General features: G+C 31.8%; 1 protein-coding gene across 3 annotated transcripts; it reads left to right on the top strand.

Annotated features, from left to right (window-relative positions):
- Window positions 1-14,179: 14,179 nt before the first annotated feature.
- Window positions 14,180-19,980, top strand: LOC111378769 (RNA pseudouridine synthase 3, mitochondrial). 3 transcript variants are annotated; one of them, XM_023002006.1, is made up of 12 exons: window positions 14,180-14,447; window positions 15,556-15,654; window positions 16,168-16,274; window positions 16,498-16,800; window positions 17,289-17,360; window positions 17,528-17,686; window positions 17,947-17,994; window positions 18,077-18,157; window positions 18,326-18,442; window positions 18,567-18,668; window positions 18,750-18,908; window positions 19,399-19,980. In XM_023002006.1, the coding sequence occupies exons 3-12, from the start codon at window positions 16,269-16,271 to the stop codon at window positions 19,759-19,761; spliced, it is 1,410 nt and encodes a 469-aa protein (XP_022857774.1). In that variant the 5' UTR covers window positions 14,180-14,447; window positions 15,556-15,654; window positions 16,168-16,268; the 3' UTR covers window positions 19,762-19,980. The 3 variants fall into 3 exon arrangements, with proteins under 3 accessions (XP_022857774.1, XP_022857773.1, XP_022857772.1); XM_023002005.1 differs by having other exon boundaries at window positions 15,489-15,654; XM_023002004.1 differs by lacking the exon at window positions 15,556-15,654.
- Window positions 19,981-24,547: the final 4,567 nt, after the last annotated feature.

The following is a 24,547-nucleotide window of genomic DNA, read 5'->3' as shown; positions in this document are numbered from 1 at the left end:
CGGACAATTTTTGAAGTCCTTTTTTATCTCCTAATTATATATTTTTAACAAATTATGTTTTCCAATGCAGATATGGAATCAACTGCAATCTTGGTTTGTTACTTTAGTGAATTTGAAATGAACGAAAATGATCGATGGGTATGGAAATAGATGAGTGAAAGATGTAATGCTACTGCAATTGTAAATTGAGTACATCATATGAAGAAATGTACCACGAATTACAGAACAAGCTCAACGTCGATCCTCTCAGTATAACATGGAATTGGGATTTCTATTCAATGAGCATACGTCCATTTCAATTTCACCTATAATGGATACTTCCAAAGTTGAGATGAAGTTTTAATTGAATTGAACCAAAATCACACGACTCCTATTTGCGTAACTTTAGTTAAAAAGAATGTCCTCGAGAATGAACACGAAGATTCCGATAGAGGGGATCGTAATGTGAATAATTTTTGGGACACGGTGGAAATAATTCGTGAGGATGATGTGAGTATTTTCCAAACTATTGTACCTCACCATGATCTCACTGTTACTCATAAAATTCCCTCAATAGTTCAAAACAAATGAGAATGAAAATGAATTTACAAATAAGGATTTGATGGTGTTATCCCATCAGAGACATGAGTCGGTGAGAGCTCACGGGCTAGAACTAGTACACTGTCTTCTAATTGTTCGCGTGTAGTTCCCGATGATGAAGATTTGTATGTTGAGTAACTATTTGAAACAAAGAAAGATTTGTAGGAAGTTGTGCACTAGATTGCTTTGAAGCACAACTTTGAGTTTAAAGTAAAAAAATCAAACAAGTCGACGTACATAGTTATATGCATTGATGACAGTTGCTGTTGGCATTTGCAAGCGACGAAAATGGACACAAATGAATTCTTTGTAGTTCATAAGTATGCACGGGAACATAAGCGCGAAGTTGGCATTCGTCGAAATGCTCACAAGCAGGCCAGAGTATGGCTCATTAGTCGATGAATAATGCACAAATTTCAGGACCCACGAAGGATCTATAGACTTATAGACATCATTAATGACATTTGTCGAAAGTATGGGGTCGTCATGAATTATAGAAGGCCTGGAAGGCTAAGAAATGCTCATTGGAGGACTTAATAGGTTCGATTGAGGACAATTATGCTAAATTGGTCAAGTATCGCTATAACATGGAGAGAACTAATCCTGGATCGACATTTTTTATTGAGACGGATGGCGAGAATCGCTTCAAGTATTTCTTCACGAGCCTTGGAAAATGTATTTGAGAATTTGAAACGTAATGCGACCCCTAATTCTAGTCGACAGTACAATCCTTAAGGCTAGATATGAAGACAAGTTGATTATTGTAACATATCAAGATGTCATCATCCAAATTTACCCTCTTGCATTCGGCATAATCAATGGAGAGAATGACCTAGCGATGTGTTTGTTCTTCATGAAGTTGAGGGAAGTGATTGAAAACGTCGAGAACTTTGCATTCGTAACTGACCGGGGTAGTCAATAATAAATGGTATTGCCGAAGTCTATCCTAAAGCACATTACGATTTTTGTATGTACCATATATAGGACAACTTGAAGACTAAATATTGGGGCAGTGACATCGTTGCATTGTTTAAGAGAGCTGTAGAAACTTATAGTTTTGAAGAGTTTGATAAATTCATGGTCAAACTAAAAAGTAAATCACATGCTGTATGGGAGTATCTAACAGATATGAAATTGAACATTGGACATGATCACATTTTTAGGAAAATAATACAATATGATGACATCGAATAGTGTGGAGTTGCTCAATGCATTATTCAAAAATGATCGAGAATTAACAATTCTTGCAATGATTGAGCACATTCGTAACAAGTTACGACAGTAATTTCATGATCGACGTGAGGAATCACAAAGTTGCACAACTGTGCTAACCCCGACTCAAGAAGATAAACTCTTCAATACTCTAGACTCAACGAGAAAGTAATGTGATGAACCACTGGACCAGTTTTGCTTCTTCGTAAAAGGTGGACGTAATATCAGATAGATTATGGACTTGAATGAGTTGACGTGCACATGTAGATAGTTTCAATTGGAAAGTTTTCTATGTACGCATGCAGTGGTAATGGCTATGCATAGAGGATTTTCAGCACACACCTTATGCAGTTATTATTACATGACTGATTATTGGAGAGTATCATATGACGAAATGATATTTCCTCTACCAAATGAAGTTGAGTGGGAAGTTCCTGGCCACGTTCTCTCTTTTAATAATTTGTTGCCACCCGAAGTCATACTACATACTCCTGGATGTAGATGCAAGTCTAGAATACTATCTACTAGAGCATTTTCCCAACCTCATAAGTGCTGCAGATGTGGCGCGACAGGGCACACTCGTCGATTTTGTACAAGTCAAATTTCCCTGCATAACAACTTCCTAGATGTGTAATGTAACACCCCAATTCCACATTGACTATTTTCACATGGATATCTAAATTTGACGTTGGCCATTTAGTGAAATAGTTCATTATTTGATAGTTCTTTTGTGTTCGAGCATTTGGCGTCCCATGTTAAATTTAAATTGATAGTTCGAAATCATGATATGTCATGATTTTTATATAAATTTGACAATATATACAATTATCTTATAATTACTTTAAGTATTCAATGTATAATGTTTACGAATAATAGTGACAAAAGTTTGAATAATAGTAACTACTACATTTATTTTAATTGTTTATTTAATATATTATTTAATGTTTATTTAAATATTTCATTAATCATTTAATATTAACTACTTATATTATTTACTTAATGTTTAATCAGTTGTTTAATATTTCATTAATTATTTTAATTGTTTTAAAAAAATTCTACGTATAATATTTATACAAATTTGACAATATTTCCAATTATCTCGTAATTAAAAATTCACGTATTATATTTACATAAATTTGACAATATTTACAATTATCTTATAATTAAAAAAATCTACAAATAACATTTACATAAATTTGACAATATTTAAAATTGCCTCCTAATTACAAAAAATCAATGTATAACGTTCAAATAAATTTGATAATATTTACAATTACATCGTAATTACAAAAAAATCAACGTATACAATATTTATTAATCACAATTGTATTCATACAATCGCAGACTAACTTCAACTTCCACATATCTATCCAAGATTGGTTTATTGTATCAATCTTGCGATCAATACTCAAAAATTTTATATGCTTTATTGCGAATATATCGCAATCGCCCCTACAAATAAATAATAATATATTAGTTCGAGCCATATAGTTAAAAAATAAGTTTTCGAATTAAAAACGTGTATATTCTTATGATATTCATTGTCTCGTCGTTGTTATGCTCCGCACAATAATTAATCTGTCATTTACATGTCTAGCCATCATGGGAATGATCATAGCTATTGGCTCCAGTATTTGCTGCAATTGATTTTGTATCAGACAGCTATGGTCGGAGTCGTGCACGTAGATAGTGGAATCAACATATATGATCTCCAGTGAAAAGCAGTGTGCGTTTGCGATCACTAAAATGTACATATGTGTACAATTTGTCCCCGGCTTTCCGCATGTCAGCTCCAGCCAAATCACCCACTCCAGTATGTACTCAGGCACTGCATATCCATTCCCTTGAAGTAGGAGCATGCTATGCTCAATATCAACGACAAGTGTAAACTTGGAACTCAGGATAACTTGACTACGAATGTCAAAAGATCTCGAGTGTCTCCGAGCCCGATCGCGTAACAATTTCATGGCCAAGTCAATATGCTAAAACAAAAGCACCAACAAAAAAAAAGAAGAAAAATTGCCAATATATCATAATAAACAAATCAACAACTTCTGTAAATATAATACACTTACATTATCAACGAGCTAAGCTGAGGTCGTCATTATCTTTGAACCACTTCTTAGTGTTCGAAATTGTCTTCACCCCAATCTTCTAGCTATCTCTAAAAAAATGAAAAAGTGAAATGTTACAAAAAGTACAAATGATGCTCATATATACTTTAGTAAAATCATAAAATACTTACTTGGATTTAAGAGATTTGAACCATTTATCGAACGCCTTGTGTCTAACTAGGTCGACCTCGCGGAAGAGATTGGGGAACGTCCCATCCACGAACATTCTTCTCTTTGCCTCCACCGTGTAGGGAAAACGATATACTGTGACAGCAATCTCAAGCTCTTACCGACCATCAGCTCTAGCACGCCAGCAGCACGCTTTTTACTAATTATTTTATTAAGTATTTAAAATAAATAATTTAAATAAACAAATGAAATAATTTAATTAAGCAAATGGAATAAAGGAATTGAACATAAAGATATATTAATTGTTTTATTAATATTTAATTGCTTAATTTAATTATTTTATTAAGTATTTAAAATAAATAATTTAAATAAACAAATGAAATAATTTAATTAAGCAAATGGAATAAAGGAATTGAACATAAAGATATATTAATTGTTTTATTAATATTTAATTGCTTAATTTAATTATTTTATTAAGTATTTAAAATAAATAATTTAAATAAACAAATGAAATAATTTAATTAAGCAAATGGAATAAAGGAATTGAACATAAAGATATATTAATTGTTTTATTAATATTTAATTGCTTAATTTAATTATTTTATTAATACTTAATTTAACTTCTTATTTAAACATTGCATTAATTATTTTAATTGTTTATGTATATTATTTGTTTAATATTTAATTATTTATTTTAATTATTTAATTTATTATTTTATTAAAACATAATTTCATTGTTTATATTAATATTTTAATTACTAATTTTAATTGCTTAATTTAATTATTTTCTAATACTTTATTTAATAGTTTATATTAACATTTAAATATTATTTTAATCATTTATGTATATTATATATTTAATATTTAATTATTTTTCTTAATTACTAATTTTAATTGCTTAATTTAATTATTTTTGTAATACTTTATTTAATTGTTATTTAAACATTTCATCAATTATTTTAATTGTTTGTGTATATTATTTATTTAATATTTTATTATTTATTTTAATGGCTTGATTAATACTTAATTTAATTGTTTATTTTAATTTTAATTGTCTATGTATATTATTTGCTTAGTTTTTTTATTCATTGTATTAATTAATTTATTTTAGTTATTTAATTGTTCATATGATATTGAATTGTTTTCAAAATTACCTAAAATTAAATAAATAATTAAACTAAAATAATTAAACATAGGTAGTTAAAAAGTAATTATGAAAAAAAAATTCCATACGACTTGGCCATCGGAAAACCCAAATTAGACAACCCAGAAGCGATTGGGCCATCTTGGATTCCAGCTGGCCCAGATGCTGGGCCGTCTTCTACATTCGTCGCCTGCGATTATGCAGAAGGCTGAAATAATGGCGAAGATCGTCGGAAAAAGACGGCCCAGACGCTGGGGCATCTTTTCCGTTCATCGCCTACAACTATGCAGGCAACTGAAATAATGGCAGAGATTGCCATTTTCAGCTATCTTCGCCACTTTTTTGCTTCAACATATGTACTACTTGTGCAAAATACAATCTACAATCATTTTTGTTCAGATTTCTCAACAAATATACATAGAAAAATGATTTCCAGTCAAAAATCAAAGCTTACCTTCTTCAAGGTCAGAAAATGGCGTTCTAGGTCGTAGTATTTTGGCTTCTTGGTCGGTGCTTGGGTCATCGGTCGGTTGCTACAGTAACACCACGCTTTTCTCTCTTCACAAGTGAGGGTAAAAGCAGGGGCGAATCCAGAGGTCGAGTTCAGTTAGGACAGATCGCGAGCATTGAAAGCTTACTATCAAGGCCAACGTCCGTCATAGTAGAGTTGTCAACTAATATTTAATTAAATAATATTCAAAAAATCAAACGAATTAGAACTAGATACGTCACTAGAACTAGAGTTAGGTACGAACTTTCATTTTGGATGAAAAATTGCTCTATAATCTGCAATTGTCTTAATTTATTTTTCAATTAAATAGGCAATATATATTAACAAAATTCCAATATTCAGTTTACAATTAAAGTTAATTAAACAAGTATTATTATATTAACAAAATTGAAATTATTTATTTGCTTATATCAATTTTATGTACTTGTATAATTCTACTTTTTCGCAATCGATTTTTTGTGAACGAAAAGTGAAATATTTTATTAATTAAATAAGTTTTGTTGAAAGATTCCTTATGACACTAAGGTCAATTTTTCTACAAATTCATCCACCATTAATTGACCGAACTCTCAAATCCATTGATTAGAGGGAAAAAAGAAAAGGAAAAAAAAAAGAAAAGAAAAAGAAAATCAAGAAGAGGGACAAAGCACCGGTTAAAATGTTTCTACTTACATTAAACCAGTAAAATTGAAAATATATTATTTTGTTACATTATGTGCTAAAAATTAATAGGTGTCGTGATGATAAAGTGGTCAATATGTTTAAGGAAGGTAGCAGGTTTGAATAACCTTCCTTGCATTGTTTTGGTTAAAATTATTAAAATATAAAAAATATTACTCTTGAAGAGTTTCGAACACTAGACCTCCAATTCAATAGTGAAAAGGCTAACTAGCTGAGCTCCAGAGATATTTATCGTTAATATGAATTATCAAATATATATAATCTAAAAATTCTATTTAATATCAATAAAAAAAATTATCCCCGACAAATTCAGCTAGGGCGGCCGTCCTAACTCACCACCACCTAAATCCATCACTAGGTAAAAGTGTCTTTTCATTGATTTTCAAGTTTTTAAATATTTTTTTTTTAACTTGGTCAAAGGCTATTTTGAAAAGATGGCATTAAGTCCTCTGCAAATATTTAATTAATATGGTAAGATGTAGAAAAATGTAAAATGCCAAGTTCATTTGAAAAATGATAAGCACAGAGGATACTGGAATGGGAGGATAGATGAGGGAGAAATGGCTCAATCTTTTTAAATATATGACTTTGATTCTTTTTTCTCTTGGGATATAAGTTTGAAATTTTTTACCTATAAACAAGTTTGATCACGTGATATGGGGGAAAAGCAGTAAGAGTTAGTATTGATTTCTGTCAATTAGTTAAACAGTACTAATTTTACTGTATTTTACCAAAATTAGGATTGTTTGTTTGTCAGTTATTTATTTTAGTGTGAAGCGCAAATGAAGAGATTCTTTCAAAGAAAATCGCTTGTAGAAAATGTTGATGGATGATCTAAATGATAAAATAATTATTTATGCAGAGAAAGATATATTTTTTAAGATTGATAATGAGTCATTGTACAACGTATAAAAGTATGAAAGAACTCGTAAGAAACAAGTGTAACTTATAAATTATGTCATTTTTAGTGTTGTCGTAATATTATTATATGTTTTTACCATCATTAAAGCTATGGCCAAAAACTCAGTTCGGCCTTGATTAAATTTCGTCCACACTGGACAATATTCCTGGCCTTATCCATGTTTAATAGTTGTGGATTTATCCATGGGATTCTATTGAAGTTTTGTTTGTCTATCATTTTATCAAATTATTTTTTCAACAGTACTCATTTTCAACCACACATTTTTCATTAAAATAATATTACACATAAATCAAGAACTTTTCCTTCGTTTTTAACTACACATTTCAGCATCACTATTTCATAATACATTATTAACAAAATAAAGGGACACAAACACCCCCTAAATCATAAAAGGGGGATTTTGGGACCATTGAGGAGAGTAAAAATTTTTTTGCTTGTCCATACGATTTATGGATGTAGGCGAATACGAAACTTGAGTTTTTACTTTAATGACTTGTGAGACTTCTTTAATATCAGTGGCATGATTTGATGCTAAATTTCACCAAAAGACTAGAGAGAATTTGATTGTGTGACATGAAGAGCGCTCTGTGATGTAAGCTTGAAATATCTTCCCGGCAGTATGACATTCTTTTAGTTAATAGGTTATGCTGGACATTGTGGGTTCATAGCTGGCGTTCTAAGTCGACAACTGATCAGGATAAGAAGCTAATTCAAACTTGCGCTGCATATTAATTTAATAATTTTAGTAGGTGATAAAATTTCTGTTGCAATTATGCCCATGTTTGATCCCCATTAAATTAAATTACATTATATTCCATTTCTCTCTCTCCTATTTTCAACCACATAATCTTCCATAAAATAATATTATACGTAAATCGAAAACATTTCTTTCTTTTTTAACCACTCATTTTTCTAAAAAATATTATTCTCCCCATTTTCATTTTCAAGTAATGGGCATCAAACAGATGCTATATGACGTTTCAAATGAATAAAATTGTATAAAACATATTTGTGGTAGCACATAATAAGTCCTAAAAGTAGGGGCGAGATATAATTGATTCCGATTATATTTTTGTAAATTAATATTGTTTGCAATGCTCTAATTTACAATAAAAGCATTGAGAATTTACTAAAAATTGTTGACAACAAATTCCGACCACCTTTCCATTCACCTAAGTTCCACTTGCGCATTGAAACATTTCGTTGGAGTTCAATGGTCATTGGCCGAGAAAATTGTTCGACAATCAATTCAACTCTCGGAAGGATGAAAATGAGTGCAAAAGGAAAGAGGAGAGAATTTGGCTGAGGCTAAGATGTTAAAACAAAACATACCTTCAATGTGGAGTGAACTTGCTTATTTATAGATGAATTGAAATGGGTCGTGGGACTAATGGGTCTAGCCCAAGTTAGGAATGTAAACGAGTAGGACTGAGCCGACTTAGGAGTCGAAGTTCGGGGGCTAGACCAAAAAATGGTTTGGGATTTTTTGTCCCAAGTAGAGTCGAGTCTAGCCGAAACAAAGCTAGGTCCAAAAATCGAGGCTTTACGCCTAGACTTGTTTTTAAAGCTTACATTTCATTAGTCAGATTTTAAGTTTAATCTTTCATTAATCAGGTTATAATTATTTTTTAACATTTATTAATAAGTATACCAATAATAACCACTCAATAATTAAAATTACACATCATTCTATTTCCTCTCCATACTCATACATTTTCTCTCTCCACTCATGCACACTCTCATAAATCAGATTTGAAAGAGGAGGCAGGCGATGGCGTGGTGGTTGCTGGCAGCGTTGTGGAGGAGAAATCATGTGATCGATTGAGCTCTAGTGTGTCGGAGGGTAGAGAGGCCAGATTTGTAGCCGTCGCCGACTCTGATCACTACGGCAGCCAGAATATGTGTGTATTTATGCAAGTTAACGATAGTGCAGGAAGAGAAAAAGTCAGCCTATGGATAGTCTGGTGGTTGATGCTCTGAACTGTTGAAAACTTGGTAAATCAAAGGAAACGAGCGTGTAAAATCGTGGATGTCGAAATTTGGTGAGAAGAGGTTGTCGAATGACAGGATCTCAAGTTTGGTTAAATTTGTAAATCAATGAGGTAGAACAACTTGAAATCATTGTGTGAAATATCAAGAAAAGTAAGATGGGGAAAACTAGAGAGAAAAGTAAAATTCTTAAACCTGTTGAAAGAAAGATTGATCTTTCAAATTGCTGACGATTTTACATTTGTAGGTTTTAGGAGTTTGACTTAGCCTCCTAATTGTTTCTTTGATTGGTTATTTCCATCCAGGTTTTGAATAGACCAAAGTGTAGAAGAAACAAAACCAGTCAAATAATTTTTGGAGCCATAGTTTAAGATTTTTTGAAGGTTGGATTTAGAGTTGTTGAACTGGTGATGTCAAAACCAAAAATGGACGTGAAGGCCTTGAAATTTTTCAATTAAAAGTAAAATAACAAATAAATTGTGAGGAATAAATAGATGTGATGAAGTGATTGTAACCAATTGATCAATTATAGGGTAATTGTGACCAATAAAATGAGTAACTTGTGACCAATAAATAACGTAACCTAAAAAATAAGCGATTTTGTGATTAAATTTGTAATTATGACCTCTAATTTTTGTTTATGTACCAAATAAATAAATTATGATAAATTAATTTGATAATTTGTGATCTATAAATAAGTTGTAGCAAATTAATTTGATAAGTTGTGACCAATAAATAATTTGTGATATAAAAACGTATAATTTGAGACTAAATTTATAATTATGACATACAAATTGTGTCTTTGTGACTAGTATGTAATTTGATTATTGGTCATTACCTACATGTGGATGAATATTTTCACCTTTTTAATACTACGAATTGATGGATGTTACATTAATGTCGATAACATTTGTGTATTATGATTGCTATTTAATTTAGGTTAATTTTTTGTCAGATAGAATTTGTGATAATATACTCATGATAACAGATTTGTAGTTGGACAACATGTCACATTCAATACATGACTGGTCATAATAGATCACAATTAACACACTTGGTCACAAAAGGTCATATTTAACATATTAATGGGTTACAAACATTTAAAAAATGAGTTGCAATGAATAATTGTGGCTAATTAATTTTCTTTTGCAATAAATAAATGAGTTGTGATCAATAAAAGTTTTAATTTTGTGACCGATAAATAGTCCGTGACCCTAAATTTTTTGATTCGTAACCGATAAATAATATGTGACCTATAAAAAAATTTATTTGTGACTGAAAAATAAGTTGTGACCGAAAATTAATTTGTGATCAATTAATTTATAAGCTGTCATCAAATTGTATAGAATTGTGACCTTAATATATTTAATTAATAAAATATATGTTTAATAAATTAGTTTAAAAATAAAATTTTAAAAAAATCTGTTTTTTGAAATTTGGTCATGAACACATAAGGTTACAGTTCATGCGCTACGGGTGACAATTTGCTGTTAATGTCGCGGTTCACTAGTCACAAGTTTAAGTTCACAAGTCACAATTATTTCATATAAGTCACGAACCAGTATAAACGGGTCACGTGTCATTTTGTAGAAGCCACTAATCAAATTTATAAGTCACATTTTATGTTACGGGTCAAGGGTAAGAAATCATGTTAAAAATCATATTTTATATGTCACAATGTATACAGGTCACAGGTTATTGCCTAGAAAAAAAAAATTATGAATTTAGTATATTTAATTAATCAGCTAATTAATTTGATAAATTGTAATCAATAAAAAGTTCTAATTTGTGGCTTTAACGTTCTATGTTTTTTACTAGTACGCAGATGTGACCATAAAATTTATGATGTTGTGACGTTAATTTATTTATTTATCTATTTAATTAATTTGATCAATTATGAACGAGAATTAACTTATGATCTATTGACTGTGTGTTTTATGTTGTCTATAATCATGTTCTATTTAATCATGTCTATTTGTGGTTAGGTCTGTGTAAACCATTATGGTTTGTGATCATATGTGTAAGACGTTATTGTTTGTGATCAAATTTGTGTTATTTGTGACTAACTTTATATTCATTATGACTGTTTGTGATCATGTTTGTCTTAATCGTGACTGTATGTGATCAAGTATGTGTTAACAATGACATGATTAATCTGACATCTGTTAGAGATTAATGTTTGTGACATAACATGTTTACATTTAAAAATTTGTGACAATTGATATGTTAACTATGAACCCATATGACCAAGTCTGTGTTAACCGTGACCTATTCTGCCAAGTTTGTGACCGCTTATGACTAGATTTCCTTGTTTATAATTTTAATACCTCTATCATTTCTCATATACTTTATGCTAAAACAACATTATTTGAAAAAAAGACAACATTGTTTGTGAGCACCAGCTCTATTCCAATCCTCTGGTAATAAACACGAATAAAAGACAAATCGCCCCCGGGGCACATCCAAGTTGGCAAAGGAAGGACAGTGCGGGGCTCGCAACCCCAGCGTGGGGAGTTCGATTCCTGGTTGGAGCAGCTGAGTGTTGTAATAACCAGAGGAAGGGTTGGAGCAGCTTGGTGATGTAATAACTATGGAGGAGGCTCCCTTGGGGCCAGGAGTATAAAGGCTGTTCGAACCCTGGTCAACTTGGGCACATCCCGCGATTTACTTCCCTGAGCTGCTGAGGGGCCGGAAGTTCAGGGACGAGGATATAGTTTGGCGTAAGTTGGGATACCTCGTTAAAAAAAAAAAAAAAAGAATAAAAGACAAACCAAAATTCTACTATGCTTTGGCTAGAATTATTGTACTGCGAGAATTATTGTACAGCCACCTAAACTAACAACTAGTCATCTCACCAGCATCATCACCACCGCAATCACAAAGCACCACCACCACATCGCACTAGTAAACCATGACAAACAGCAAACATGATGAAGAGAAGACAGAGGTAAATAAGAAATAAACCCAAATTTCCCCATATTAACTAATTGAGTGTTTTATCTAACTACTAAAATGCTTGTTCCGACACCAGATCCATTACGAAAAGGTCCTGCCCAAATCGCTCAAAATGCTGCCCAAATCGAAAATCCATACCGTTTTCGCCAACACCGGTGGCGCCACCTCCCAGTCTTAAAGGTCCTCGTTTCGCACAGCGGTATAACAACCGATCAGTGCTGCAAGCGGAGTTGCAGCAGTGCGAAGCGGCCACTATGGACAATGGCGTGAGCGCCACCGCAACTACATCACTCACACTACCACAACAATGTTATCACCGCAGCTGTGCTCCTCGTTTTCGGTGGTTGAGAGAGAGAGAGAGGTGAGAGGCGTTGTGATAGAGAGAGAGTGTGTGTGAGAAACAAGTGAAAATCTGTTTAGGGTTTGAGGGTGTGGATGGGATGGATAAATGGATTAATTTAATTTTATAATATTATTTATTAATTTAAAATTTTTTATTTAACACCTAAATTTTGAAATATTCTAACAAGATTGTTAGATTTGAAATGTAATTTTTATAGTGTAGTAGTTGTGGAGTTTTCCCTTTATTTTTTCTAATATTTTGTGGTGATGCAATTGCTTTTGCGGCTACACATGAACAGTAGCAGTAGCAGTAGCAGTAGCAGTAGCAGTAGCTAGCAGCTTAATTCAAACCGGCAGCTACAACATAGTCCATTTTGGCAACTACAACTTAGGCCATTGCCTGAAAATGGGGCTCACTCGTGAACTGAGTTGACTCGAGCTTTTTTCGGTTGAACTGCAAGTCGTCCGAACTAATGAGTCGAATTGGCATCCCTAGCCAAGCCCAAAACGAGTTTACTTTTTCAATTGACCCAATCCAATTAGTATAATCAATGGATATATCGAGTCGTTCAATACGGATAACAAATGTGATGTAATTCAAATCGAAATATTTAATTTAATTATTAATTAAATGTATTAAAAGTATTTTAATTTTTAATGGAAAAAAATTAAATAATAATTCAGAGTGAATCTAGTGAAAATAAAATATAGAAAAACATATTTTTTGTAAGTAGTGAAATTGTAACTTACATAAAAAGAAAATTAGTTCTAAGTAATTAAATTGCCTAAAACTTATTTGCAAGAAAATTATTGCTCCCTCTATCCCATTTATATAGGGTAGCTTTCCTCATTCTCTTGTCTTAATTATACAGTCTCATTTATTTATTAAGAATGTTTTGTTTTGTTTGCTTAGTAATATACCATTATTTAGGCTCCGTTTATTTCCTATTAATGTAAAAATGAAAATAAAAAATATAGTCGTTACAACCCCACACAAGAAATAGAAATTCAAATGTGATGGCTTGATATGATAGATAATGATCATATTTTTCATTTTAATGGGGAAAGAATAAGAGACAAATAGGGGCTAATTTGTTTAGTTATAACTAATTTTCACGTTTAATCTTGAATTTTACAAATATAAATAAGGGTAAACAAGGAAAGTTTTTGACAAAAATTATTTTTTGAATAACATTAAATAAGATTTTTTAATTTGTGTGAAAACAAAATCAGTTTATATAAATGGGATGGAGTGAGTAATTAAATATGTTTGATTATCTTAATATTTAACATAGAAAATGATGTATTTTTCCATAAAGTTGAGTTTTTGAATAGTATGAATTGTTGAAAAAAAACGAAAAAAAAATTCTATCCTCGTAAAGAAGATATTTTCCTTATTTTTGGGGAAAATATGGTCTCGTGATCAACTTTTGAAAATCCATAAAAAAATTTAAAAAAAAAAATCGATCAAGCACCTCAGAATTAAAACTTGAACGAAAAAGAACAGTTTTCATAAAAAAAAAATAAAGTAAATCAAACGCGTTGATGATAAAATGTCTGTTGAAATACTAAAAAATATCGCTCCAAAATTGATAAATATGTTCTTTACAAATTAAAGGTTTCGCTTTAGCTTGAATTCAATTCTGTATCTTTAGACGATGGGTGAAATAAAATATACATACCATATAACCTACTTGAGTACACTGGTAAACAAAGATCCTTCTCTTTCGCTCGACGTCTCTCCCGCGGTCTCTACACTCTCTACCCCTCCCATACGAGTATAAGATATACCAGACCTCAATTGAGTGTAAGATAGGCTCAATTTCTGAATTTCTGCTTCTCTTTTCCATTGTTCCAAGATAGGCTCGTGTAAGCTCTTATCTCTTATCTCTTTCAGATATTTCTTTTCTTATCCATGTTTGTATGTTTTTGGTGGTGAATGTGATTTGGAATTTTGAATCTTTGATGATTTTAGACATTCTGCGAATTGGGTAAGAGGTAAAAAGAACCAATTTTTAAAGCTTTGGGATGATATTTGGCGGTTGAACGAGAGTTATTTGCTAAGATAGGGTTATTAAAGATTTGACCTATTTCTATGTACGAGAGTTCTATTTGGCGGATGGAGAGTTCTTTCCGGAATGAAATGAAGTGCTGACTGGAGAACTGCTCGAGTATGGGTACTCTGATGTGGAGGGAGTTACCCCTATGCTTACCAAGATCATTATTCGCGTCACTTGTACCCAAAACGTTCTAGGTATTAAAATTAGTGTGCACTTAGCCGAGATTGTGATAGGTTCCAGTCAGAAGCTTGCTGATCAGGGGCAGTAAAAAGAAATAAGTTCTCTTTTTGGGTGAGATAAACCACAAGATGCAATTGAATAATGATTGATGATTGTTTATTCACATCCATGGCTTTAAATAAGCCAAGTTTAACAACTTCCACTGAATTATAGCCAAAAGAACTGCAAAGGCTAGTAAATGACAGAAATAGATAAACATGAATTAGAATGCAAAACTAAATGCTAAAGACTCTCCTACAGCTAAACTAACTTTGGATCCGTTCTTCTACTGACCAACTTGGACCTGTTCTGCTGCTCAAGATTACTCTACATCCTTGGGATTTGGCTTTGGTATTCTTCCTGAATGACATTGCTGTGTAACAGATTGTTACCTTAATTCTAGCTGTTTTGAAGCGTGTTTTCACTTGCCTTGGTGATTGTGTGAACCCGATTCCCAGGGTTTTCAATTTGTTTTGTGTATGGAAGTGAGTAAGAATGCATATGGATAAACAATGTCCCATGTGTGCTAAATTCCTAAATCCACCCCTGTACACGTGCCTTACATGTATGTGGCAAAAACTGGTATTACAGCAATTATTTATATGCACTTTTCGCCACTCTCTCTTTGCAGACTCACTAAAAGATTTCAATTTGAGTTCTTCAATCACGCATCGACCCTTGCTTGCTTGAATTTCTAGGGTTCGGTTTTTCAACATTTTGTGTGGAGGAAAACTAGGAAGCAAAGGCCCAAATTTCATCGAATCTGAAGAGTCGATGAGCTGGCGTTTGCTTGTGAGGTGTGATTAGTTGAGAATTGATGTTAGTTTTTTTCTAGGATTTTTAATGTACTGCAATTACTGACTCTTGTTAATATTTTATGCTGAAATTTTGCTTATTATGTTTAAATATATTGTGAAAAGTTGCATTTTAGTAGTTGAGATAAAATTTTAGTAATTTACTTGGATAATGAACGATAATTAGTAGTAATATGCATAGTTTTGGCAAATGAGTTCTACCACCATCCTCATTAAAAAAGAAAGTATGAAGGGTAGGTGAATTTGAATGTATCTTCCCAATCTTTTATGGTGGCAGCCAATATTACACGTCATTATTTTGATAGCTGGAAATATGTTTCAAGATAAAATTTTGATCTCTGGTCTTTCACTAACAGAAGCATAAGTTATCAGCAAAATGGGTGGTAGAAAGTATATTAATTGCTTCATGGAAATGGGGTGATACTTGTTATGCAGCAACTTTACTTCAATCCATTTGCTATTAAAGTAATCTCTGACTTGTTTCTTATATTTCAGAAAAGATGCCTTCATGGTGGGGAAGTCATTGTCAAAGGATGCTCAAAAGAAAACAGCCAAAGGGAGTTCTGTTGACACATTAAATAAAAAGTTTAGGAGACATGAAGGTAAAAATTCCACAAATTTAGCGTAGGTCTTTGCAATTTATTTTCTCTTGATAAGTTGATATCATTCTGAGTTGTGGAAAAAGTAGCCAAAAAATCACTAATAATATAAAGCCCATAAGGTGTTTGATAGAATTGCAATAAGAAGCTTTTAGCATTTGTATAGTTTTGGTTATAATTTCAAACTCTGTTGGTGTTAAGTTCAATTTTCCTCATTCTTATGCAGAAGAAATTTCTCGATCAGCAAATCCTGTTGGCTGTCCGAAACTATTCTAGGACAAGAATCCGTCTTCCACCACCTGCTTCTGCCAAGGCTGTAATCCGGGTGTCTAACAATGTTGCCCATTTGGGTTGTCCAAAAGAGGGTCCAAAGCCCCAGCAGCTCCTGTCTTTGCCGCCATTCCCAGGCCACCCATTGCCGGGAAGAAAATCGGCAACTGCTCATCATGTCACTGCTATTAGCTGGCTCAAGTATTACTTTGATGACATCCCCCCTCCTGTTATTCAGTCCCATTTCAATAAGGGTCTTGTGAGTATTTTACACTTTCTTTGTTTTTATCAGTTAACCTTTATTCATAGACAATGTCTACTTGTCAAGAATCCATAGCTAGTAAAAATTATTGAGTCACTAAACCTTTTTTTTGAACATTTTTGAAGGGACTTGGTGTACATCACATTAAGAAATTGATTGGTAGTTATCACCTTTGTAATATGGGAGGTTGACTATTATCCATATATCTTATCCTGTATATATGTTTCTATAGGTGATCATGATTCAGGGACTTAGAAAATAGTGAAATATTTCAAATAGTTTTATTAAATCATCATGATGTTCTTGGACAGTTACTATATTGTAGAGCTTATAACTTGTGTGATTGATTTGCAATTTCACTTCCCCTCTTAACTTGGAATGCCTGAGAAGGACGAAGACTGTCTTTCATAAAATATCTAAATGTAGTTGAATGGTACAAATTTATTTTAATACTAGTAAATTTATACCCCATTTGGCTTGAACAGGTTCAGATGGAATGTATCGATTCAACAAACTCATCTAGAAGTCACAAAGGCCAACCATTGTCCATGATAAAGGTAGTAATGCTATGAGGAGCCATCCATGTAAACCTAGTGTAATGAAACATAGAAAGTCTGTTTTTCTGTCTCTGTTTTCTCTTTTGTCTATCTGAATCTCATTAACAAATGATTAAATAACATATTTACATATTTTATTGATTTACAACCATATATCTAATGTACAGATTAACCATAATGAGGTAATGGAGGTGGGCGCCAGAATTTATGTTCCTGTATCTGTTGCTGAAAGTAGAATTCCAAAGAGGTTTGATGTTATACCAAGTGGAACTCTATGCCCAAATGCGGATGAGATTGAGTACTTACAGAGGCTTGTAAAGTACAAGGTATTTCTGTTGATTAAGCATATATATTGGGGGGTGGGGGGTGTGTGTATGTGCGTGTGCACGATCACGACTGCGCGTTTGTTTTTGTGTGTGTGTATTTATATTTATATTTTTCTTGTGACAATAAATTGTTTTAAGTATGATACGATGTTGAGCTGTGAATTCCCTCCCAATAAAATGGTTGCTACAATCTGGCTCCTACCATTATTGTTAGATATGATTAAATTTTCTGAATTGATAATGTTTTGCTGTCATTCCAGGATTCTGCTATACTTGTGTTAAATAAACCTCCTAAACTGCCCATAAAGGTTAGCGATGTTAACCTTCTCCATAATTTCCACCTCTATTTAGATTCTATGGCCCATTTCTTAGTTCGTAGCATGGAATTAGGGAAACATGCCAGTTCATAACAGCATGGACGCCTTGGCAGCTGCAGCCTTGTCATATGATTACGATGAGGGTCCAAAATTGGTGAGTTACTTTTTCATAATTGATGTAGATGAGAATCTAGCTCATTTAGCAAAGATATGTACTTGATCGGAAAGTAGTTCAGCAGCTAATACTTGTAGAACTTTTATTAATACTTCTGTTTAACTCCTGAAATCTAGTCTGTTGGTTCTTATATAGATGCTCCTATAGGTGCATCGTCTTGATAGGGAGACTAGTGGTCTCCTTTTAATGGGAAGAACAGAAGATAGCATCTCCCAACTTCATTGGTTGTTCAGTGGTGTAAAGAAGGGGAAATCAATGTCTAAGGTACTCGTATTCAATGAGAGAAGCCATAAGCTTGTCGATTACTTTCTTCAAATGGTATATCCTCAATATAATTATTAACATATGACAGCATATTTCTTTCTGTTTTATTTTTTTGGGATTCTAGGGTTGGAATGATGCTTGTGCGAAAACATATCAGAGGTACTGGGCTTTGGTCATAGGTTGCCCTGAGGAAAAAGAAGGCTTAATTTGTGCTCCACTTACAAAGGTCTCTAAGAATTATTAATGGCGTCCAGAATGCTGGTTGATGCGACTGGGTGAATCACTAAATGATGTTATGGATTTGCAGGTACTTCTTGATGATGGAAAAACCGAGAGGGTTATTTTGGGAAATAATTATGGCTTAGAAACTTCCCAGGAAGCTATAACTGAATATCGTGTGCTTGGTCCCATGATTAATGGATGTTCATGGATTGAATTACGCCCACATACCTGCCGTAAACATCAGGTACCGAGACAGTAACTTTTTTCACCCTCAGATGGAGTAGAATCCTTTTGAATTCTAGTCACCAGTTCTGTAGTCTAATAACTTCAGACGTGCCTTCGGATTCCGACCTCTCGCTTATATAGCGTAGAGACTCTTAAACCTTATTCAAATTTTGTTTTTGGGAGAATGGATAAAAATTTATACTTGTTTCTCTAACTTTCTATAACTAGGAGTGAAGATTGATCTGATATAGTTTTCTAAATAGTTTTAATTAAGTGCGGGAAAGGATTACCAGTGCTAAGATAATCAGTGAGACCAAAGCAACAATCTTGGATTTGTTAACAAGCGATTGTATCGCCAATTATTATGTTCAGAAAAGTTGGATTAGAAAATACTACATGGTGCATTACCTTTTTATCCTTACTACCTGACATGCCATTAAAGATTCAAGCAATTTATTCATTATAGTTGCCCTTAGCATCTTAATGCTACTAACTAGTCTCTTTTGCAGCTTCGAGTGCATTGTGCTGAAGCTCTTGGTACCCCTATCGTGGGTGACTATAGATACGGTTGGTTTATTCATAATAGATGGAAGCAAATGCCTAGAGTTGATTTTGAGCCTAAGACTGGGAAACCTTACAAAATGCGGAGGCCAGAAGGTCTGGATGTGCAAAAAGGTAGTGTTTTATCTAAGGTTCCCCTGCTGCATCTGCATTGCAGGGAACTGGTAATACCAAACATTGCAAAGTTTCTTCAACTTCTCCGCAATAAAGACACCGAGAATGAGTCAGGACCAGATCTTCTCCGGTTCGTGGCAGCTATGCCATCACATATGAAAATTAGTTGGAATCTAATGTCCTCTTATTTGGTGTAAAACTGAGCCCTCCATCTGCATCCTATATTAATTCATAATAGCAGTGGTCCCCTTCCCCCTGCTCTTTGTCATTCCCCTATCATTTAACTGGTAAAATATTAATAATTATTAGAGGAAAAACGAAGTTAATATTTCGTGTAGTTCTGGTGCCTTTCAAACACCGCTTCTCATAGTATATTTACGTTTTAAATTACAGCAAAATATTAATGTTGAGATGGATTTGAACTCTTCATTAATGCCTTACCAAAGATTTAGTACAGGTACAGGCTGCTTCTATAATGGTTGAGTAATGCTATTTAATCCCATTAGAGTTATAATTTCAATTTATGTGACGTTAAATGACAAGTACATTTAAATGATTTAATTAATTTCACATTTCATTTAGTCTATCACCCAATATCACATATATTGGAATTATAACTTCAGTGAGACTAAATAGCGTTACTCACAATAATTTTGAGTCTGTCGGTTTTCTGTTTCCATTTAGATAATTTTCTTGTTTATTAATTTGTGTTGGAGTCGGGTTAGTTCAACAGTGTTGAAAAATACGATCTTATTGTTATATGGATCTTCATGCGTGACTATAATGTTTTGGAAATCATTGTTCTCGGTTTGGAACTATGACCTTGTTCGGTTCAATTGAAAAAGTTAATTGAAATCTAAGTTAAGTTTAATAATTAATTTTAATTATACATTTTATGAGACTCATGACTTTTCAATCGCAATTTCTAATTAGTTTTATCAAATTTATTAAAAATTTGACTTTTATCTGAACTTAATGATCGTCCAGCTTCCAATTCCTGGTGGGAATTATGATGTGATTCATCGATTAGTCAGGTTTTCAGGGTGGTCCAACAAAATTCTTTATCCATATTGAGGACAAGGAACGTAATCTCCACTTCAATAATTATTTATATAACTAAAACTTTTAAATTTTTTGTATAATTATATAAATATAAAAAATGTGTATAGTTTTAAATGGAGAGACGGGATAAGGAATGGGATCCTACCCCCATGGCCCAGCATGTGTCGAGAAATTATTAATTTGTCATGTAGGCTTACATATATAATTAAGAGGAAATTAGACACAATACCCTAAAAAATGAGAATAAATTGATTAATACATTTAAATTAGATTAAAATTTTAGTAAATGTATTAATTACGTCGATTGAAAACATGAAACATTTGAAAGTCACCAAAATCATTTGAGGGACAAACGGACGCACTCCCAGTCTGGTATTTTTTATTTTTTAAAATTTTTATTACTAAAATTTTTTCGTTTGATACAGTATTTTACGCTACGATTATCCATTTTGAGCGATTCAAAATCTATTAGAAAGCTTGTCAAAAGAACATGATAAATATGTTATGGATAAAGTCTAAATGTCAAAAATTATCGCATGAAATATTGAACGCAAAATAAACCATAATTATTAAGTCCATTTCTTGTGGCCATTTATGACTTGTTATTATGAACTCTTCGTTTATCGATTTTGAAATTAGAAAGATGTATTTCAAAGTTTGTTGTAAATACTTCGAAACAATAACAAAAATGTCACCTTAAAAGTGAAGAAATATAGCCTGTAAATAATTTAAAAGAGGTAACTCCAAAATAGAATTAAGTGATAGATTGTCACTTTTTTTGTGGTTGTCACTTTTTATTTTGTCACTGTATTTGAATTTGTCACTTTTTAGAATTTTTGTCACTTTTTTGAATGATTGTTACTTTTTTATTTTTTGTCACATTTTTGTAAGTTGTGTAATTTTTTTAAATTTTTGTCACTTTTTTTTTAGTATTTGTCACTTTTTTCAACCACCTTAGTGATTTCTATCACTTTTTTTAGTGATAAATCACTTTTTAATGTATGTTATTTTTTAATAAAAAAAGTCACATTTAACGTTTAAAAGTAACATTGTGTGGCTTTTTCTTTAATTAAAAAGTGACAATTTTTATTAAAAAAAATGTGATATTATGTCACTTTTCTAATATCACACAGTATTTTTTACTTTCAAAAAACTTTTCATATGATTTTTCAAAAGATTCTTAATTTTAAGGGTATTTTTGTAAGTTGCCCTATAATTAATTGTGTAAAAAGATTATCTAAAAGTTAAGCCCAAAATTAAATTGATTTAATTAAGTAATTGAATTTAGGGTATCTAAATAAAGTGTGTGCCGGGTTATATGTGTAAAGGCCAAATTCCTTAAAAATTATATTTTATGATGAACGAAATACATATGAAAATTATATATAGAATTATGATCCCCAATTCATACACAATTCTCATTCTTTGTGCCATCTCATTAATATGAGAATTAATAAATAAAGAATATTGAGAAAAAAAATCCAAAACCCGCATAAAAGAATTCAAGAATCCAAAATGAAAAATCAAGATTAAATATTCGAAAGACAAGATTCAAATATCATAACTCAATATTCAATATACAAATTAATGAATCACGGTATGTTCCGTATTAATTATTTTTCTTGGTGATTTGACATAGAGATTTTGACGATTATATAAAGTTTATTAAGTTTAAAATTCATAAATATTCAACAGCATGTAATTGAATATGATGCTATATGTATATTGTTTTACAAATTTTGCATGCACGTGGAATTAGTATTTAATCAGCACATTAAGGAGCCTCACGAAGAGTACATTTAAATAAGTAATATGTTCTCAAGTAACTAGTTCAAATTTTTAGATAAAGAGACATTTATTTACTATAAATTTAAATTTATTTCAATTTCCAATAAGAATCTTCTTTGTGTTTAGATAGAAAATGTAATAGGAATTATACCTTTGTTGAATTCTGCAAATTTCTTTGTTTTTCTTGAACTCCAAGAAACACGATCTACAATTTACAGCTATCTAATTGTCCAGCTTCCAATGAAAATTCACACAGGGAACAAAATTGAGAGAACTAGGGTTTTTCTTTTCTTGTTCTAGCATGAATAATTATTTTCTCTATAGTTTTTCAAATCTTAGTATCTTATTAATTTAAGTCCAAACATGCTTGGCACATCTCTTAAAATTAATCCGGTACAATTTTAATTAATATAATTAATTAAATTTAGTCCACGAGTTAATTAATTCAATTAATTAATTATCCAACACTTGTTAATTAATTAATTGATGAATCTCATTCTTCTAGTTTTCCTTTAGTGTATGACCTATTAAGTTTCGAATCACGAAATCTAATGACGTGAATTATTATTTTGATCTAATCAAAATCGATAAATTGAAACACCCCTTTTAATTTCTCACTAATTCACATCCATCGTCCCACATAAACATCTAGCAATGTATCAGAACAATACATGTGACAAAAATGTCACGTGGTACGACAAAACCTTGATTGTTTGTTTACCATGAAACCATTATTATTTCGTCAATATGATCCGATCAATTACAAGATATTGAAGTGTATCAATTTTGATTTTTGATTATATTTTTTCCTTCTACTATTAAGCTAATATAAATCGAAACTTTCTTTTTGATATATGAATACACATTGGCCTAAGATTTCATTATCCACTTAACTGAATGAAAATGTAGATCATAATCTCTTACTATCTAAGAGTGATGAATCATCTATTAGTCATTCACAGCCTTCATATTATTCTTGACATATCTGAACGATGCTTTATTAGTGGCCATTGGCAGAGTAACATCCAACATCACTAAAGTATGACTGTCCTCATATAAGACAATATGATAACCTCAAACCGAAGAACCAATTTTACTACCGAACGTTAGAGATTGTGCGATTAGCTACTCAACTCACAAGTAAGAACTGTCACACTTAATGGTATATCCGTAATAAAAATATTCGTATCTCGTTATTTACTTACGACCACGAATAATTTAAGATTCAATTATATGTAATTTGTATCTTACAATCACAGTTCTTTGTGATTAACAAATTAATAAGATTTAAATCTACGGACTCTATTGTTTAATTTAATTGAATACTAATTAAATAATAGATATGTCATAAAATTACTTCAATTATAAATTAAAAGTTTTATGTTCAAAGTTGATTGGAACTAAGGTATAACATTTACTATTGTTTTACAAATTTCGCATGCATGTGGAATTAATATTCAATCTGCACGTTAAGGAGCCTCACGAAGAGTGCATTTAAATAAGTAATATGCTCTCAAGTAACTAGTTCAAATTTTTAGATAGAGAGACATTTATTTACTTTAAATTTATATTATAACAAACTTATCCCAACTTTGAGTTCATTACTCCATCTTTATATACATTATTAACGTCAATATATATTTGTAAGACTTGTATTTCTTAATTAACTTGACCGAATACTTAATTAACTTGACCGAACTACGGCCGTTATTATTTTATATTTTTTTCCTAAGAGAGTGTACGCTTACCAATTTCGATGATAAATCATCATTTGTTTTCTAGCACAGAACATATGCAGTAGTTGCGGCCCTAAAACTTTATTGTTACATGAGATTGGATAATGTTAGACACTGTTAAATGCAATATACATTTTAGTGTAAACATTTCAGTTTCTATGATCTATTTTAGTCTAGTTTTAAGCCAATTTGTTCATTACAGGGTGATAAAATCTCAAACCTAAACAAATTGTTGTATTACCCAAATCAAACTAAATAAATCGCGAACGCTGGCTTAGTTTGTTTTTAACTGGTGTTTCCTAGTACATTATTTTTCGAAATTGGTTTAAACTGGAAGGAAAATGGTTAAGTGTTAAAATCAAAATATGGAAAAAAGTGACTTTCGTGTCAATTTTAA

Source organism: Olea europaea, unplaced genomic scaffold (assembly GCF_002742605.1).
Source record: "Olea europaea var. sylvestris unplaced genomic scaffold, O_europaea_v1 scaffold1869, whole genome shotgun sequence".
NCBI classification, from domain to species: domain Eukaryota; kingdom Viridiplantae; phylum Streptophyta; class Magnoliopsida; order Lamiales; family Oleaceae; genus Olea; species Olea europaea.
The sequence above is the reverse complement of the archived record's forward strand: the minus strand, read 5'-3'. Positions and strand labels throughout refer to the sequence as shown.